Below are 21,321 nucleotides of genomic sequence, written 5' to 3' on the forward strand. Positions count from 1 at the left end.
TCCCTCTTACTCCCCAGCAGACCTGTAGGTCCCACCATAAGAGGAACCACTCTGTTTTTACTCACTGCTGTCTGCCCTGTCTACTAAAACCCCTGGCATCTGAGAGGTTTTGCCAAAGTTTGATGCTTTCACTTTTAAAAAATAATCTATTCCCTTCAACCTCAGTATCCTGATTTATGTACTTCACTGGGACCCAATCATAAATCTAATTCACCACAACAACTCCAGTGAAGTAAACGGGAATTGTACACTGATAAGTAACGCTGGCTTGCAATATAGTGAACAAATTCGAAAGGCAGCAAAACTTACAGAGAAGGTATAGGGATGTCTTTGTTATAGCTAGGTGTTGATTTCAGAGGTGCGTTATACCGGCCTCATGTTGCAGTAAATAGGAACCACAAAGGGAAGAAATATATGATACTTAAAACGTCTACTATTTATTTTGAAAATCCCACTTATCTTTTCAAAAGGCAAACCTGAGTTTGCATGAAATGATAAGAACTGGGGCTTCAAACACCTATCAAACAGAAGTATTTTGGCAGTTTTCAGGTGGTCCCCAGTGCATGTGCTGCTTTGAGGGAAGGAGAAAGTGTACAGACTCCAAATTACTTCACAAAGGAGAGATTCTTTGGGTATTTTTGAGACGTTACATTAGCAACAGCCACTACCTTTCCAGCTGTGCTACCATATGGATTTACGAATTCCTGCAGAGTGTTGTTATAACACAACTCCTTTCCAGGGGTTAATTTTGACAGTGAGGATGGTGATAATGTGTTAACCTGCAACTAGCTGATGTGACAAAAGCAGGGTGTGCTGTCCTTAGAAATGGGAAGCGCTTTCTTGGCTCGGTACCATACGGCTGCCCACTGTTTCCTCAGCAGCCGGGACTCACCGAAAATATCACGAACATTCTCCCAACCAGCCTCTGCATTAAAGATGTGACATTTAATTCAACGTAGGCAGAGTGGGTCTCTCTGTGAAAGGATTACTACTTCATGTGAAATTTTGTATTTATTCTATATGTCTCAAATGCCAAGATCGTTAGTGAATACAGTTAACTCGGATAAGCCGATGGGTAAAAAAGTTTTTCATCCACACTGTTTGTCCTTGGTGAATATACAGCCACTTCATTAAGTCATTTCCTTTGAAATCAGAAGCTATCATCCCATCCTTACACAAAATACCACCCTCTACTCCTTTGCCTTTAAAAGTGAACTTTACTTGTCCAAATGCATGGTGTAGTCTGGTCTTTGATTAGACCAACTCCAGGTATTTTCTTCCTAAATGTCTGAAAACTAAATTGAATGAGTTAAAAAAGTGTATGAGAAAAATGGCCAACTTCTTATTTGTGCCGTCACACTCACAGCATCAAGATCCCAGACAGTGGTGAATATTCTGCTTTTGGGACTTCAATTTCCAATCTCCCACCCTGAGTCTATTCCCAAATTTCCAAGACTCAGCCAGCATCTCTTCATTCTATGTACTGCACCATTATCCTGCTTAATTCAATGTAACGTCGCGATGCACTGACCTGACAAAATGCCGACTCGTTGCTGAAAGTGTATCCAAAGAGCTGCTCACTTCCTTTTCAGCTGAGAAGACGAGATTCATATTTCCAGTGGGTATTAAAACAAGAATCCTTGCCATATATCCTGCAGTGATTGTCCACTGGATTATTTATGAAATGCTCAGCCAGGTTCATGTTGTTGAAAGATCAGTGTTGCTCATTTGTTCTGCTCTGGCTGGTACATCCCTGGTAGCACTCTTACTGGGTATGTAATGTGTTTTTCATATCTCCAGACTCTTCACATCCCAACTAGTACCTGGGTTTCCACACAATATCATCCTTCACTGCTTTCTGGGACAGGACACCTCCAAAAGGGAACTCTGCATGCAGGTGAGCTTTGTTGAATGATCAGAGTTTGCAGACCATTCAGCTTCTTTGGATCAAATCTCACTTTCCAAATGCCATTTCCTTTTGGTGCTTATGTGTTTGACCCTTACTCTGATGGATCAATGGTCCCCCAGTTCTAAGGATCAAACCTGGAGATAATCACTTTGATTCTTTTTTTTTTAAACAGAGACATTCTCAACTTGAATTTAAATCTACAAATATAGTGCCTATCATTAAATTAAGTACAGAGTAACTATCAGGAGAGAAGCTGGGTAATTAGGGATATCATTAATTAACTAAAATCCTTGGTTTTGGCCAAATAAAGAACATGGAAACATTTTCATAAAAGCAAAGAAGGAAGAGACAGAAAAAGATTCTTGAAATCTATTTCTGCTATTTTTTAAAAAAACTAAATGATTCTCTTTAGGCTACTGAACACTAAGAAATTTAATTAACTGCTATTAAGTAGCTGAGTCTATTTCTAAGTGTTATGGCCTGGGACTTGCTATAGATGCAAAAACAGCTTAAACATCTCTCTTACTAGAACTGAAAGGAGAATGAAGGTAGAGAGTATACAGCTACCACTCCTAGGGAACTCTTCTTTGAAAACAGGCCAGTGATTCTCTATACAGGTTAAGAAATTGGGGGCTTAGAATTATTCTCTGACTAGGGAATGCTTGGTATTTATACAAACTCATTTCTTCTACTCATAAGCATATAGTTGTTGACATCTAGGCATTCAAAAATATCATCATGAAATATTCAAGTTGTTTTAAAGAGCTGACAGGAAAATTCAAAGGCAAAAAGTATGTCAGTAGCATCACAGAATATGCTTAACCAATTTTGGAGATAACTGACATTGGAAATATTCATCTCGATTCTTCTTGTCACATCTAGTGATGGTGAGGCTCACCATTCTTCTAGAAATGTGGGCCCTGATTTCTCCTTTTTACTTCCCAGGTTGATTCCTTCTTTGAGCTATATCATCTCATGGCTGAGAGAAATGGAGCCTGTATCTGGTGTGGTAAGGACAAATAATCCTAGTAGCCTCTCCTCCCAAACATGAAGCACTCCACCAGGCCATTTAGGTCAGACAATTTTATAACAAGTAGTCCCTGATAAATGCGATGGCTTTTTTTTTTTTCTCAATTGTTAAAAAAAAAAAAAAGGGCGAGGTTTAATGAACAGAGAAAAGCATCATCTTCCAAACTGTTTCACATTATTCTACACTGATTGAATCACTCCTGTGCTATAACCTCCTCTGACTGGCAAAGTGAGAAGAGAAAAAAAGGGAGGAATCGGCTCATTAAGTTTCAGATGAAATAATCTAGGTTCGTATTTTTCAAAGGAACATGGTAGAGTCAAGGAGCATCAAACAGGATTGCCTTAGGAATATTTAATACAAAATTAAAAAAAAAAACCTAGTACTATGGTGTTGATTAACCTATCACTAACTACTTATTAATCTTTCCTCACTGAATTTCAATAGATATCTATTCAAATGCATATATAATGTTTGGGGCTTAGAAGTAGAACTCAGAATGCATTTTCCATAGAAATAATATCATAAAAGTTGGTTTGTCTGAGTTTGCTCCATATTATTCTTCAAGACTGGGACAATAGTATTATTTCAAAGCTGTCTCAACCAATTCCACTGCAGTGCAGATGTCATTTGAACATTATTTCCCAGGATTCCACATCCAGATGTCAAGTAGTTACTTTTTGCTTTACTGACAAAATCTCTTCTGAATCACTGATCTCCAACAAAGTCAATCCTAACTTACTGAGCACCTGTGGTTCTAAAATTTATTTGCAGGAGATATGGCATCTCTCAGGTAAATCAGTTCTTAGGTGACATGAAATGGGCATCAAAAGGCAGCTATCTCGCTGGTGACCAAACACTAAGGACTCAAGACTCAAGATCCTAAGAACATAATTTATCACTTGCTATTTAAGTGTCTTAAAAACTGAGTCTATTTAAAACAAAACAAAACAAACAAAACCCTGAGTCTATTTTGGGGTACCCTCTCTCACTCCATACACACACACACAGACACACAAACACATACACACACACACACACAGAGAATGAGATGACTAAAGTGCAATGCCAGCCCTTCATCCCAATGTGCACATTCAACCATGTCCCCACTCTAGCCAGAAAAGGAGATCATTACAACACACAGAATGGGATTCTTCTAAGAGCTTTTCATGACAATTGAGTAACTGTTAATCTTATAACCATTTAAAAAATTCAAACTTTGCTATTTTAAAATTGCTATATAAAATAAGCTGAAGACTATGTTCCCTAGTCTATCTAAAAAATTCTCAGCAGTGTTTTAAAAACCTTGGCTCCTCTGAGGCCCACTTAATGCTTTGCTTCTTCTAAGGAAACGAATGGGGCCCAGACACATACTGTACACAGAAATGTAAGATGCAAACATAAAGAACTACAGGGGGCTTGGCCTATAAGAAGATGACTGGTAGAGTTTTTACCTCAACTGTCATTTTGAGTCTTTATGAGCAATTTTCAAATGTTGGAAGTATGGCTAACTCAGCATTTTAATAAAGCCACAATGCCAGAGCATGATGAGGTTATGTTAATAATAGATGCATATTCCAGATGAATCTCTTGGAAGACATATCTGAAAAATATTTACCTACTTAAAACTTGTTACGTGAATGTAAATTAAGAATCATATGTTTTCAAAGACAAGCAACTTTCTAATTTAACTTTAATTTCATGCTTATGCAAATGAAAAAAATCAAACCAAGCCTAATTAATAAAATCAGGAATGTTTGGACGTTTAAATTGTGCAAATTGCTGCCACATTTACTGTGTCTTTTTATCTTTACAACACACTGGAGAGGTTTAAAGACAAAGATAAATTCCATTTGGCTGGCATAATCCTGTGTGAGGATCTGAGAATTCTGCTGGGAACCAAGATATGGGGAAGGAGAGAAAATCTGAAATCTCGGTGAGAGAAAGTAGAGAAATAAGCTGGAAGTGGAGGGACTGCTTCCCGGGGAAGGTGGCCAGTTGTCCAAACAACAGAGTGAGAAAATTAGAACCTAGCCAGGAAGATGTGAGTACCCAAGGGTTCTGATACGGTGGGCGGAGCCTGGTAACTAGAGGTTGCGATACTCAGAATCCAAAGGATAGTGTGTTATGGTTTGAGGTTTGGAGCTGGGTTAGAATGGAATCTGCATGTACCTTTGGGTGAAACAGGAAGGCGAGAGCTGAACTGTCTGGACTGCAGTGGAATTGGCTAGTATTTGGAGCTAACATGGATGCCCCTGAAAGTCTAAAGTTAAAATTAGTAAGCATGGGAGCCAGTTTGGGGCAGGTGTGGGAATAAGGCATGAAGAGGGGAATTAGAGGCCCTCCCTGCCTTATTCATTATGCATTCTTGACTAGAATGTAGATGTCTTGAAGATTATTCTGGGCATAAAGGATGCTCACTTCAGCATAGCAAGATTAGTCCTGGCCCAGTGACCTGTCAGCATAGTTTGGACTAATTAAGAAACTGGGTGAGTTGGATTGTGAAGGTGACATCTTGATGCTGGAAGCCGAGTACGTGTGGGGAGACAGAAAAAGAATAGAGCCCAGGGAAGTTACATAATTGGCTCAAGTAAGTTAACAGCAGAGCTAGGATTAGAATGTGGGTGTCCTAGTTCCAAGCTTTTACCTCTGTCCTACAGCAAAGACAGAATATCCAGCTGAAATAACCATGCTGTGGGAAGGTGTGATTGATTCTTTTAAAGCTATAATATTCATGATATGTCTAGATCAAATCAAATTTCTGGGCCACTGGAGAAGTTTGCAAATAGAAAGGTTTTGCTGGGACAAGACCTACTTGTTTTGAAGGGCAGAGACAAAAGTTTTTCACCCCAGCTGCATATGCAAATCATCTGGAGTGATTTTAAAACTATGAATGATGCCAAAGGAACCCCTCTCAAAAAAATTCAGATTGAATTTATCTGGGATGGCTCCCAAAGAACTAATGCATACAGGGCCCAAAAACTAGTTGTACAGTTGTCTCCTGACTATAAAAAAAAAAAGTAAGGGGCACATTCTAGGCAAAGGTAACGCCTGGACCTGCCATTGATTAATGTGTGGACTCATTTAATCTCTCTGCTTTGATTTTCTTATCTATGAAACACATGTCCTTATTTCTTATAGGATTATGGTAAGGATCCAAAGATAATATAATATAAACTAAAGATTATAAACACCATAAGGAACCCTACAGATGCTATGGTATAAGGTCCCTGAGTCTGGTGCCATGTGAATGGGATCTAAGTTTAACGGGGATGTGTTCAGTGTAAAAGCATCCAATGGTGATAATTATAGCTAGTTTCTCTATAACTCATAACAACGAAAATAATCTCAGAATCTGAATCACGTGGTTTTCTTTTTTATACTCTAGGAAGGCATGCTTTCTCTAACAATGATAGAGCAAGAGCCTTCTAAATGTAAAATGCTTAAAATGCTACTTCTTCACGTGAATACCTGAGAAAAAGCTAAAATATAGCAAAGCCGGTGGTGATTATATTTTATTTTAAATTCTTTTTAATATGAATTTGACATAAGAAACATTCAACCCTTCTGCTTGGGTTTGATGTGGAAATCAAAGTACTCCACCTCAGCGGGGTGAACCTGGGCTGGTTTTGCAGAAGGTGATCAAAGTGGGTGGATCTTCAATCTGGTGCTGCCTCACAGTCAACTGGAACAATAGTTTTGGGGACCCTGCTCCAGGTTTACGGAATCCGAATACCTGTGGGAAAAGGCTGGGCAGCTGTGGCTCTAACATGCTGCCTTGGTGATGCTTCCACTTCCTGCATATGCCTGGCAGAGGTGGGGGGTGTGGAGGAACCACAGACAGAGCTCAGGGCTTCTCAAACTTTAATGTGTGTATGAATCACTTGGAGATCTTGTTAAAATCTGAATTCTGATATGGTAAACCTGAGGGGCCCGAGACTCTGCCTTTTTTAACAATCTTCCAGGTGAGGTAGATACTTCAGATCCAGGGACCACATTTCGAGTAGCAAGGATCTTGGTGACATATAAAAGGAAGGTGGAAACAAAAAACTCCCTTGATGAACAGTTCATGGGGATTTCACTGATGGATAAGCTGGCAATTTTAGTGTGCAAGGAGGAAGACTCTCAAAGTGCCTCACTTTTGTTCCTATTTAATGAGCGGTTGGTTAAAGACCATGAATTCAAATGACCCTGGAGTTGATGGAAAGCAAGGTGAAAATTCTGGAACTCAAAAAACTGCTTCTAATGTGAAGAAGCATCACAGACAACCAGAGCTCCATGATCCGTAGTGATTTCTATTTTTGGTGCTTGTGTTAAGATTTAATAGTACAATCTATGCAAAGGCATCCCATCTGAATTTGTACCTATTAACCAAGAAAGGACAAAGATGCTACGCATGGTGATTGGTAGAGCACTGGAAATACCTGCTGACAAATGCTTTTCAAAGTAGATTAATCGCTGCTCATTTCTATGTTACCCTACGAAGGTCTGACACTGCACAACTTTTGAAATAGGACATGCAACATCCGTTACAATGGATTTCATGCCATTACCCAGTATCCCACTGATACAATAAAAGGCTCGCTCATTTCCTGTCCTCTGCACGATCTGTGACAATAGAAACTGGATACCATACGCTGGGTTTAAAATGCTCAGTATGTCCAGCGGCTCTTGGTGATGCTGCCAGCTTTAAGGTGATAACGGCCTGGAGAAGCAATGAGAGAATCACTGCTGGACAGTGTGCATTGGAGGGTTTTGAGTAGTAGGGGAGATTTCATCAGATAATCATTGACTCCACTGCCCCCAAACTGATGGATGTCTGCGATGCTCTCTTATAACCTTCAAGACCCACCTTGCTGTTTTCTCGCAAATTTCCTTGCCTTGCCTGCCTTGCCTACAGTATTACTGAGCTCACAATTTCTAATAGAGCCCATAATGAGAATATTTATTTCCTTGTCTTTCACCATCAAGACTGTCAGGAATGTCAGCACAGCTCAAGGAACCGGATTTCAGAGCTGCCGACTGCTGCCAGCAGAGACAAGCAAGTTTCAGCGGATGTCTACAGAAATTTTTAATATATTTCTCAGTGGGAAGGGGAAGGTATTCGGGTACCTCATTGTGGAGCAGCACAGCAGTGCTTCGTATGTTTTGCCTTTCCCAAAGATATCATTATACCCGTGAGTAGTGGAGTATTATTTTTCTCAATATGCTACAAGATTAATTTTCAGAGTTACTTCCATGTTATGAAAGCTTAACACTGTGAAGGTAGCCTGCAGAAGAAATTAGCAAAATCTAGCATTCTTAGTTTGGTCGGATTTCATAATAAGAGAACTGTTAGTGTGAGCGCACATCGCTTTAACCTAAATATGTGTCCAGTTAACTGCTTTCCTCAGAGAAAGGACAGGGCTTCAATAATGCAAATATAGTTTATAAATATGTTTAGTCTTTACGCAGCTATTATTATGTAACGATAGAACTAAAAGGGATCTGAGAGATTTCTTTTCATCTCTTCATTAAGAGAGAAGTAAAGTGTTGCACAGAAAATTTGAACATGGTAGTCCAATATCAAATAATGATTTGAAACAGAGACAAGACCAGAACTCATGTCCTGGACTCCAAATTTAATGCTTCTGATACTAACTTGGAGAGAAAATAAAGTCCTAAAGAATAAACTTATTTCTCAGAACACAAGCTCCTGAAATCTAATCTGGATTCTCTGTCAGTCGTTAAAAACCAGAAGCCCTAACAAATTCATACCCTCCATCCAGTCTTGGAGGGGTGCCTGTCTCTTTCACTTGCTTTTCTATTCATTGGGCTTGAAATGCAAGCCTTGTAGCTGTCTTGCTAATTGTTATTTCCTGCTAAAAATGTTAACTGGGGCATTAGGTGAGAAGAAAAGTTAAAACTTTTGAAGACAGGACAAAAATAAAACGGTATTTTCAAATTCTCAGTTTAAAATATCTTCTTTTTCAATCATGTGTAAAGCCAAATAGAAAATTAAGGTAATAAGGAGGACAGCAGATATCAAGTTAAACTTTAGGCAGAATAACCACAACTGGAATTCATCAATCTTCTCAGCATAAACTGCAGTGGAATCCTAATAAATATCACTAATTATTAAACCTCCAGACTACTGAACTCTGTATGCATGGTCAGAGTCACCTTTTGGTCATCATTAGTCTTTTTGGCAGACAATGCAAATATCCTACACTGTATCTCTCCACATTCTCCCTTATTATCAAAATTATGATTTTTTTAGGGCCATCATGTATCTGTATAAAATACTTGATTTTCCTGTCTCTTTTGCCACTGGGGTGTGATCAATGAAATGTACATAAAAGTCCTTGGCAAAGCACACCTTCCATAATACAAAAGCAACTCGAAGAGATTTCTGCCGTTTGCCCTGGTTTCTTCCCATTTCTACCTCTCTGCACTGCACACTTAGTGCCTTAGCCATGCCCCGTGTGAAGCACTTCAGAGAAAGATCAGAGAAAGGGCGGGAGTCCTGGAAGATGTCCCCCCAAAGTGGTGCCAGCTTTACACGACATACCTTTGGAAGTCTTATGTGTGAGAACAACACAAACCCAAGTCAACTGAAGCCAGGGTTTTAGCTGGGTTTTCAGGGACTTGCGATCAAATGCATTCCTAACTGATCTAGTCATTATGAGTCCTCATAAAGTCATCTCGGATTCTGTGGTCAAGGGACTTTGGTTCTGGGTCTGATCCCTTTGCAGACCAACAACGCGATAAAATGAAGCAAGGCCATCTTTTAATCTTCCTCCTCCTCTTCAAGTTGGAAGAAGTACGGGTGGTTTTACCTACGTGGTTTTACCAAGCAACGGGATTCTTTTTTTGATTGACTCAGGTGCCTTTCCCCTGGTGCCAGGTGGATGGCAGTGGGATGGAACATTTGCACAATCTGATATTTTCCCATCCTAATTATGGGAGGCACTGACACGATGCTTCCCCGACACAGGGGGACTTTGGGAATCTCTACAAATGACACTGTCCCCCTAGCTGATGCCAAGAGGGAGAACAATCAGCAAGAAAAATAGCAGCCAGTGAAGTGTGCGCATTTCGGTGCATTTCGAGTTACCTCCAGAATGGGCTGGTGGGCCGCACAGCAGTACCATCCCCTGACCTTGGCGGACAGATACAGTGCTTCTCGTTCTTGTTTTAAAGTTTTCAAGATCTGTTGGGAGAAATAAAGGGACAGGGGTTTAAAACTTAAAGTGCTAAGACATTATGGGAGAGTAACACTAATTCAAAAAAGGATAGACCTTCTGCTGAAAAATAGCCTTTACAACACTAAGATCAGGGAAATTGAAATTTACCCTCTTCTTGCATGATATTGTCCCATTTTCCTAGACTCTATATCTATTCTGTAAGGTAGCCACTTGCCACACGGGCCTATTTAGATTAAAAACAGTTAAAATCAAATAAAATGTATGAATTCATTTCCTTAGTCACACTAGCTGCCTCTGAAGTGCTCAAGAGCCACACGTAGCTACTGGTTTCCAAGATGGACAGTGGAGAGAGACAACATTTACATCAGTGCAGAAAGTTTTATGGGGTAGCACGTGTCTGGATGGAGATACTAAGGCTTAATTATGTTAAGTGACCTCCCCAACTTCTATCTGTAATTAAGTATCATTATCAGGATGTAAATTCGTGTTTTCTGATAGTCAATTGTTTACTTCACAAACCATTCCATTATATGCAATTATGTTTGTTATTCTATATGTCCTTAGAATATGACTATCTCTTTCTACACACACACACACACACACACACACACACACAATACATACAATGTATAAATAGGCATATATATACACATACACAATTGTTTTAAAGTTCCTGTGTATTTTAAAATATTTATTGTATTAAGGTACTATCCAAGGTTCTGTTTGGAGGAAAGTTCCCCTTTCTCAAGGAGGTCAAATCTGGTTAGAGAGATAAGACATTACAAACCCAAAGATCACAGCTGGAGTCAGTAAATACACAGCTGCCAATAAAAATAAATTAATATAAGAAATATGTCTAATAAAATGACAAACATAGTTCAAAAAAATGGTTCTTCTTTCATCTTTCCAAATGATGAAACGATCCTTTCACCAATGATTGTTTTAAGTGCCATTTCACTTTTTGTTGTCTGAAACATTTGATGTAATAACCTGCTATCAGATTTGAGGATTATTCTAAGCCAAGTATGTTCTGTAGGGTTACAGGCCCTGTAGCTATGCACATCAAAGTTCAGTAACATTTATTGACTATTTCCTCCGTGTTGGCCATTTTGGTATTTTATAGCGATTATCTCAAGCAATCCTAACAACAATTATATAAGTACCAAATGTTCCCATTTTACAGACTAGAAAAGAGAGGCACTATAACATTTGTTAAAGGGTACAACATCAGGGAGTGATGGAGCCAGGAAATAAACCTGGACAGCCTTTAGGCAGTTACAAAATGAAACGTTTCCACACTCAGGCTTGATCTTATGGAGTGCTCTTAACATTAAAATACATTATATACATACATGTCTGGATTACCAGCTTCTTCTGGAATTAGGCAAAATTTAAGCTCATATATTATTGTTTTTAGCAACTAAGTATATAAAAATTTGGTTGCCAGCTCAGGATACAGATGTTATGAGAAGAAAGCTTTTGTCCTGTAGAGACTTAGGAGTTCAGTGGGCAGCACTGACATAACATCTAGTCATGGGAACCCAAAGACTGTTGAAGCTGGGGTGTGCAGAAGGACATCTTGAGGACATGCACATACTTAGTGCAAAACAAAACACGACTATAATTTAAGTTACATTTCTGATGTAATAGAATTCCTTTTATTCAATGAGCACCAGGTGAGGCTAGGACATGATTTTTTCTTCTCTTTAAGGAAACAGTTTGAGAAGCCTTCAAGAATGATTAGACTAGAGAGATTTCAAAAACTTCATTATGGCATTAATATTATAAACCATTATCCCTAAAAATGACACTGAATCATTCTAAATTGTCACTTCTGCATACAGGTTCTTAAAATAAGTCATCTAAGATTTTGCACAGACATCTCATCCAATCTCCAGAGTTGCATGAAAAATTAAGAGCTGATGGGTAATAGAGATCAAGTCTTATCCAGGCAAAATCCACCTTGATTCTGACTAGAGTAAGAGCATTAAGAAATGGGAATCAAAATAAGAAATATATGCTATGATTTTTAACAGACCTTATTGAGTTTAAAGAACTGGATTTCTATTTCTTTCTTTATAGTTTATTAATCTATGCAGTTCCACAGGATTTGGACAGTTAGGAAAATCACATTAATCTGATATTTGAGAAAATACTTAGATAGGATTCTTAGCAGTTAACTGAAATAGATTCCAGATGGTAAACATAGTGAATGGAAAGACTGCATTTGGGCAGATCTGAGTTTGAAAATCACCTCTGCCATGTATTATGCAAGGTTTAACTTTCTCATAGATAGCACAAGAGTAAATGTGATTTGTTTTACAATAAGAATGATAGGAAAAGATTAAATGAGGTAATATTTGAAAAGCACAAAGCCTTTCATGTTATAAAGCTTGGTGCTGACCATATGTTTGTTCTGTCCACCGATGAATACTGTAGTCCAGTGGCAATTATTCCATTTAAGAAAGGGTTTTGTATAGCAAACACACTCTAGAGAGAACTAAAGTGGCTAGTCAAAGGCCACCGTATTTATGCACGTTTAAGAAAAGATTGCACGTCTATTATTGGCCTTTTCGGATATAACTATCCATTCAGATCCTAACTGCTAGCACCATGATGACTTTCCAAATTAAAGAACTATGAGTGTGAATGGGTTTTTTTTTTGAAACTTGGACATGACCAGACCTTTCCCAGAAATATCCCCCTATATATTATTTTATTTAGGGTCATTTTATCTCCAAAGACTTGGTACTAGGTAATGATCAGTAGCAACAGGCATTCCAAGTTAGTTAGAGTACATTATAGATAATGTTCTGCCTTCATAACTGTAGCAGTAATAGCAACAGTTGCATATACTTGCAAAATGCATTGTGGTCATACAATGTGCTAAGAACTTTTCACACAGATTTCATTTAATTCCATTATAGTTTTAATTCGCAATTTGCAGGTGATATAACCAAAGTCCAGAGTTCAGAACGTTCTTCACACACCGAGAAAGTGGCCAGAAGAATACAAACTCATCTGCCTCTCTCCAAAGTCACTGCTGTCAAGTACCAGAATCTATCATTTCCCCACTGGCTTAGTGAAGTCAGTGAAAAAGAGCATTCAAACTAGTCGACATCCTACGGACCAAAAAAAAAAAAAAAAAAAGTTTCTTTGAATGAATTTGATGCTCTTCAGTGAATATTTGTAAGAAAATTCACATTTCAATGCACAATGCGATGAGTCAGTACATTTGACTCCAAATTTTCTATTCCTTTGCTTTTCCTTGTGGGTGAGCACATGATGGGGAGATTTTAAACATCACATGCAAAAGATGAAGTGGAACAAGGAGAAAAAAATCAGAAACCGCTGTATTAAAAGCAGGATTGCTGCATTGTCAGGGAGGCAGCTGAACAATGGCACTTGGGTAGTATTCCCTTTAGCTCTGTGCAGCTAGTTACTAAAGATGTGGTTGAAGAAATGATGTACATGTATGATAAGGAATGAATATCCATGTACTGTGGTCTCCCAAGACAGATTTTTTTTTTCCCCAGCTTTGCATATGGTTCATTGACAAGTGACTCATAGACCTTTTACAAAAAATGAGTAGCCATACATTTTGGTGTTGATTTCACTCATCAGCATTTCATATAAAGTTTTTCCAGAAACCATGTGCTGAAAAATGCACAATTTTGTGGCAGATGTGTTTTCCTATCATATTTTTCTGTGAAAACAACTGTCCTTTATTCTCCTGTAGAAAATAATATTAGCACTGTATTTTTACATGAGGTTTTAAAAAATACACTATTACAGTACTTGGAATGTGTAGCTCATTTAGAGTACAGAGGAAGTGCTTTAGCAGCTAAATTCCTTGAGGAGTAAGAGTGTACAAAGGTCTTAAAGCTGCAACATGAGATAAATAATACAAACGTTAATATATGAAAACATTTGGAATTCAGGCCACAGAGTAAATCAGAGAGCGAAGGGGAAAATCTCCAGATATTTACTGTCTGAAAAGCTATTAAATGTTTAGAGCTGGGGATGAGGCAGTCTATTAAAAAATACCTGGATGGGTCCAAAGAAAACCAAATCAAGGGTCCAAGATATTTTCTGAGACGTAATAACAGTAAACAAGAAGAAGTAGCTTTTTTAAGCCATCATTGAGGGACTGCCCATTCACACCTATGAACAGGAAGAGTTAAAGCCATGCACAGGGTGGGGCCACCCAGAGAAGAGCATAAGAAGGTTAGTTTTCAAAAGGCCAGGAAAGGTTAAGAGGGTAGTAACATATATCATGCTTTGTCAAGAATCCACAGAGGGGCGGGAGAAAAGGAAAGAGGAAAAGTGATAGAGTAAGCCATCCCAGTAATGCACATATTCTTAATGCATGTGTTATTTACTACAAGCTAAAAAATACGAATTCACTTTTTTTTTTCTGACTTGGGTAGACCTGGGTTCTATTAATTCTCACAGGGTGGCTTCTGAATAAGAAATTGTCAGTACCAGCTGCCTTTGTTACTGCTCCCTTCAATTTTGAAAGAAGAAATCAATAAAAAAATCAATATCAGGTTGGAAAAATGGTCAAGTGCTACATTTGTTATGAATGTAATTTCCATAATGATGATTGTACCATTTATTTTAAAAAGAGGTATTTTGGGGCATGACTTTAAAAACTAATTATCATGCAGCATATTTAAAATTATGTCTTGACTCTGTCATTTGCTCCTTGAGTGTGTACATGTGTGGATGCACATTTGTGTGGCTTCTTGGATTCTAGAGACTCAGGCCGATAATAAGTGTAACTTCACAAAAAACTTACGAGTTGCAAAGTCACATTTTTGACATTCTTTCCACACAAGGAGAAGGAAGAAACCATTAGTGAGACTGGCATGGCTGACCGGGTTTTCCTATGAGAGTGTGTATAGCAAGAGGAAGAATTACTTAGTGGTTTAACACACTGGCTTTGGAGTCAGAAGGATCTGAGCACAAATGCGGCACTCTCGCTCTTTAGCTGTATGATGTGGGTGAGTTACTTAATCTCCTTGAACTTCAGTTTCTTCATTTCTAATATCAGGACAATAATTCCCATCTCATAGAGCTCTTTAGAGGTTAAGATCATGAACGTAAAGCACTTAACACAGTGACTAGCCCCAAATCAGTGGTCTATAGGTGATAGCTCTATCATTATCAGTTCTGAGCATTACAGGAAAGTCTACAGAAAGTGACTCACTGGGAGAAAGCTAGTGATTCCAAACTTCCACCAGATAAAGTAACAGTAGTCACATCAATCCCACTGTGGCAAAATAAGCTGATAAAACTGAAAATACCTCTTCTTTTGCTGGTCTTAACTGTGTTTTCAAGTCTAGACTGGTACTGAAGTAAGCCAGATACCTTTCTCTTTTGCAGCGCATGGAGTGTACTTTTCATGTGACTTAAATTAAGATACACTCACATATACTGAATTCAGATAATTTTCCTTAAGAAATTCCTATGATGGTATGTTCTGAGAGAGCTGGTGTTACCTTTTAATGTTAAGGTAGGAAATACCATTTTCATAAAACAGTAAAAACTGATGTTTGTGTATCTTCTATGAAGGATACAAAATATTGTTACTTTAAAACAGAAATAAAAGATGAAACATTATATTATTTACTGATGATATAAGTTTACTCATTGAAGTTAAAATTTTAGGGGTTTACACTGCATACCAGATGAAAATAGAATGAATATAGACGGAACTTGAAAAAAATATATATATACATATTATGTTTGTCAGTATCTTGTTTTTCCTTATGTCATAAATTTTTCCATTTGTTTAGCCAAACTTTGGCAAATACTTTTCGAGGTTCTCTTTTGCTCCAAGTATTGGTGTCAGCTATTTTTTGTCTCCAACAACTAAGTAGAACAAAACAATCAAAAACCTATGGATGTGCTAAATTAAATAAATATTTAATATTTAACGTGCTAAATTAAATATCCCAATTTGTTGGCAGTTTAAAGTAAGGGACCAAAATCTGATTCTAGGTAGTGGTTTGACATTGGAAAGAAAAGCCAATCTCTTTCCTGAAGATCTTTGTATAGATAACAAAGGACCTTATCAATATTCCTAAGTTAATGTACACAAACTTTACAAATGACTCACTCATAGAAATGGCTTATGACCTTCTTCTTTCATAGCCCAATACTACTGCTGTGAACATCACTATGAAAATCCTTAGAGCACTTGTTTCGAAGTGAAAAAGGAAGAACTCGTGGGAGCTCTCCCAGGTGCTGATTTTGACCCTCACAATGTTTTCCCTCCAGATGTCTGAATTTTTTTCTCAACCTCTTTAGCCATATCAGATGAAACTCTATAACTTAGGGATTACGTTGGAACTATAGAAATGCCATTTTAAACCCACAAATGGCTGCAAGTGCATTACCTTGCTATTAGTCAGTTACAGTGAAGAATGAATTAATTCAATGAGATTGCTTCCTCTTAAATAAATAAGAACAGTATGGATTCTTTGAATGTGAGTTTTGATTCACCAAAAAAGAAACAAAGAAAAGGTAACCCATAAAGTAATAGGGAAGGCAAAGTAGGGCTGAGAAAGCTCAAGGATTAATGACTTAAAAATACTCTCAAATTTGATTTTCTTCACAGGCGTTTCCTACTGAAAATAATAGTTACATACCAACAAAATGATCTATAATAAATACTAGTTTCTCCCTCAAAATTGTTTATTTTATTTTTTCATAGAAGATCTGAGAAGGAAAAAGAAAAAAATATAGTATGAGAAAGGTGTGTGCAGACTGCCAAAGACAAAATTTTCTGGGGTCAGCAATTCTGCATTTAGCAAGAGGTTACTCTCCTCTTTCTCTTCTTGCTCCACATTACTACATCACTTTTTCTTTCCAGTAACAAAACCTAGGCAATACCATAAAATAGCATAATGAATGTTATATGTTAAGGAGGCTTCTGTGGGCTGATTTGGAAATTTAATCACTTTTGTAAATATTAACTCTTTGGGGAAAGTGTAAGGGCAGTTTCAACTAACTTCTGTAAAGAACACAATTTCTCACTTTCCACGCATTCATTCATTAAATCCTCACAACAACTCTATGCAGTAAGTACTGTTACTAATTCCACTTTAAAGAAAGAAAAAAAAAATCTATATCCAAGATCACAGTCCTAGTATAAGGATGAGTGTGGATTAGACCCCAGGTCTTCTTTGACCCACAAGTCCATATGTTTAGCCTCTATTCTATGCTGAATTTAATACCAGGAATGAAACAGCACTTGTTGATATTCTGACTGACCATTTGAGACTCATACTTTCTCACCCCTCTGCTATTATTTTCTTGACTTTACAAGAGAATAAATGTTTCTTTGCTGCCCTTTTCTCTGCAAGTGTATGACTTTCCTGATAGCTATTTTTATTTCTTGTTTTAGACTTTTTTTTCTTTCCTCATTGCTTTGACATACTCTATTTTATCTAGACCTTCATGCTATTTAAGAGGCTAAAGAATAACCCAGTTTAAGATGTTTGAGCTTCCCTGCATGTTCTGCAAAAGTGTGCCTCTACCAAACTCATGAGGTTCCTGTGATTAGTACAATCTGGCATCCTAAACACTGTTGCTCCGCTTTGGAGACAGGTGCCCTAAAACACATGCTATTATTACCAGCATTTTTCTCCACAGGAGCACATCTCTTTTCACATATCACCCTGACTCAGGAGTGTTAATGGTTAGGCAGCTGCATTCTCTATCTTTGGTTTCATACTTACACAACACAAAGAGAAACAAACGTTTCAGAAAAGCATTTGGCCCAGTAAATTTTAGAACAAAATATGGACTCCTCACGGAGCTCTACAATGGCCCTTAGAGATCTGATCCCTGCCCAGACGCCCAGTCTCATCCCCTGTTAGGTTCCCCTTTACTTACGTATACTGTAACAATCACGTTTTGCCTTCTGTTCTTAAATACCTTAAGGTTAATCCTGTTTCAGGACCTTTGAGTGTGCCTTTCCCTTTGCTTGGAATTCTCTTTACCCACCTTTTGGCTTATCACGCTCATTCTTCCGGACCAACTCAAATGTCACATCCTCAGAGTATTCTTCCCTGAGTGTTTTATGTGACGAAGCCCACCACCCGGCTTCAGTCGCCCTCCATCACATCACCTCTTTATTATGTCTTTCCTAGGCATCAGAGCCAGCATCTGCAATTACTTTGTTCATTTCTATGCTATTTGGTTTATTGTCCCTCCTCTCCCCAAAAATGAAGGCTCAAAAGAGGCAGGAATCTTTTCAGTCTTTAACAGGCTCTACACAGCACAGTGCCCAAAACATGTCTGATACAAATGACGTGCTTAGTTAGTATTTGTTGAGCACTGTTCTCTTTCCTGCTCCACACATTGAGGTAGGGGTCAGGAGATTTGCTGGAGTAGAGTGAACTTTCTTGTATTTGCCCACGTGACACACTGTCTTCCAACATCTTGCCTACAAAGGACCTCTGTGTGCTCAATGACCAGGGATGCTCTAAAAAATAACTTTAAGAAAAGGTCTTTAATCAGCTGCACAGAGCCACCTATGCTGCCTTAAAATGAAAGCTTACAGACACACTAAGACTGGAATGCTATCTGCATATCAAACAAATGCATTGCTTGGCAAAAGAAACACTCTCTCACTCACTGACATCTGCCCCAGGGAACACTTGAGATGACGAAAACATGGAAGGACACCATGCAAATTGCATGGGCCTATTGCTCTTTGTAATCAGCGCTGTTATCAGCTAGTCAGAGGTATATCCTACAGTTATCTGTTCTTCACCTAGCGTGAGAGCTCTATAACTTGATAGACTTATGATCATTACCGTTTTGAAGGAAAGAAATGTGAATCTTCATTCTGAATTTTTACTTCGTAGGCTTTTTTCCCTCCCCTCTGAAAATTAAAATTAGCAAGTTGTAATTCGCTGTCCCAGTCTTCCTAATGAACGGGTAACCCTGGAGGGCAAGTCAGATATATTCAAGTAACATTAGAATAAATATTCTCTGAAAAATGCTGAAAAGGCACTGTATCAAGAGGCCACCGTAAAGCTGCTAATCCACAGGAAAAACCTTGGGGATGTATCACTAAATGAAGATATACAGGCCACAGATCATATAAAAACCCAGAGACCACAAATCTACCAGCCATATGATTGGTCATGAAAAAGCTCACTTTAAAATGAAGGGAAATTGCTTCATCTCCAACTTTCTCATTCCATTTCTTTTCTTTTGTTAAGCTTTCAGGGGGGAAAGCCTGAGCAATGAGATGGCTACCGGATTTACCTAACCCTTAACGGCAGTGGATATAATCTCTGAAGGAAGAGGGGCAATTTCTCACTTCTTGATCATAAATATCACTAGGTAGATGCTCGTTAGTTAAACTGGCTCTTAATTCTATCCAAAAAAATAGGCATTTTCCCCAAGCAGCTTGGGAGGAAATTATTCTGTAAAGTTTAAAGGGAGAGGAAAACTTTATTAGTATTTCATGACGCCCATGCTCTGCAGAAGTTTTGTTTTAAAAGCAAAGAGAAGAATCCTCACTATGTACTCATTTTGGATTTCTGAACTAATAAAATAGGGATTGGTGACTCATAAAGAAAAATGCCAGTCATGCTTAAATTCATTGCTCCTAAGAAACTGGACATGCTTTGCCACACAGCTATTTGGGGGAAATCAAAGCTTTTGGAAGTAACAGGTATGTTTAATCACTGGCTTATAGAGGGCTGTTTCTTTTCTCTTTTCCTTCCCCTTCTCTGAGTATAAAACATTTCATGGGATACTGGATGGTGAATTAGCTATACATTGGTTAAAACTTTTTAAGGGCATAGAAAAATGCTGTAAGTAGATGAAATTCCCAGATGAAGAGCAGCTGTTATTTATGTTGAATTTAAGTTGCTTCGGCAACTCCAACCATATATTTTTATCTCATTTAATTGCAGTTTTGAAAATAAAGCCATCATCAAATATACATGCAAGCCATGTGTTCATTCATCACCTATTTAGATTTTGCTGTGGGGGCTGGTTTCACCATTCTCTTCACAGAGGGAAATCAGAGATAAGGCTGCACTGTGGAAACCCTGCCAATTTTTGGAAATGTCATCACTCAAGCCCCTTGCTTTTAAATATACTGAAAACCAATACAGATTCATTCAATACCTACAATAGGCCTCCGAAGAGCACCTATTATATGCCAGCCACTGTTTTAGGCAATGGAGTTACAGCATTGAAAAATAAAGTGAAACAAAACAAAACGAATCTCTCTCTGCAAAGAGGGTGAAGTGTGTGAAAGAACCATCAACAAAATAAATAAATCACACAGAGCATCTTTGAGTGTGATACGTGCTATAAAAAATAAGCTAGGAAAACAGGATCGGGAATGGCATGAAAACTATAAAAGAGGAAGATAATATACAAGTTGCATCTTGTTGCTTCCCATCCCGCTTGAAATGTGGAAAAATAAATCACTCTCCCTCTGCCGACTCAGCTCCTGGCCCCACAGAGGTTGCAGAGGAGGGCAAAAAGTAGTGTCAAGCAACACAGCTGTCCTGATTTAGTTTTGAACTTTCTCATTTATAACGGAAGTTGAAGTTGCCTTAGTTCAGGTAACACCTGAGGAAAACTCACAAGTATTTCCATCTTCCATCTAAAAGTCTCAAAGAGTGCTTGGTGAAAACAAAAACAAACTTCTAGATAACTGAGGAAGTGGGAGAAACAACTGAGCAGGCATGCTAAATATACACCGATTTCCTAAGGGAAGCAATTACCCCACTAGTGTTGTGATAATTTATGCTCTGCTTTAGATACAGTTACTGTTTTCTGCCTCAGAAATCCTACAAAGCCAGAGAATTTCAGAGGTGGGAAGATCTTACTGTCTGTCTTAGTCTGTTCCGGCTGCTATAACAAATATGCTATAGATGGGGTGTCTTAAAAACAAGACAGTTATTTCTCACAGTTCTTAAGATTGAGAAGTCCAAGATTAAGGTGCCGACAGATCTGGTGTCTAGTGAGGAATTGCTGAGAAGTTTGCAGACGGCCATCTGCTCACTGCGTCCTCATGTGGTAGAAAGTGAAGAGAGAGGAGGCTCTTTGTGTCTCTTCTTATAAGGGCACTGATCCATTCATGCAGGCTCCGACCTCATGACCTAAATACATCCCAAAGGCTCCATCTCCTTACGCCACCACTTTGCGTGGGT

At 38.3% G+C, this 21,321-nt stretch overlaps 1 protein-coding gene across 8 annotated transcripts in view; it reads right to left on the minus strand.

Moving 5' to 3' along the window:
* CNTN4 (contactin 4) overlaps positions 1 to 21,321 on the minus strand; it is a 780,243-nt gene that overhangs the window by 218,472 nt on the left and 540,450 nt on the right. For all 8 annotated transcript variants that reach the window (XM_057706190.1, XM_057706194.1, XM_057706187.1 and 5 more), the window contains one exon: positions 10,033 to 10,128. In XM_057706190.1, coding sequence (XP_057562173.1) covers positions 10,033 to 10,128 — 96 coding nt within the window. The remainder of the gene's footprint in view (positions 1 to 10,032; positions 10,129 to 21,321) is intronic.

The sequence above is a fragment of the Hippopotamus amphibius genome, chromosome 13 (assembly GCF_030028045.1).
Source record: "Hippopotamus amphibius kiboko isolate mHipAmp2 chromosome 13, mHipAmp2.hap2, whole genome shotgun sequence".
In the NCBI taxonomy this organism is placed as follows: Eukaryota; Metazoa; Chordata; class Mammalia; order Artiodactyla; family Hippopotamidae; genus Hippopotamus; species Hippopotamus amphibius.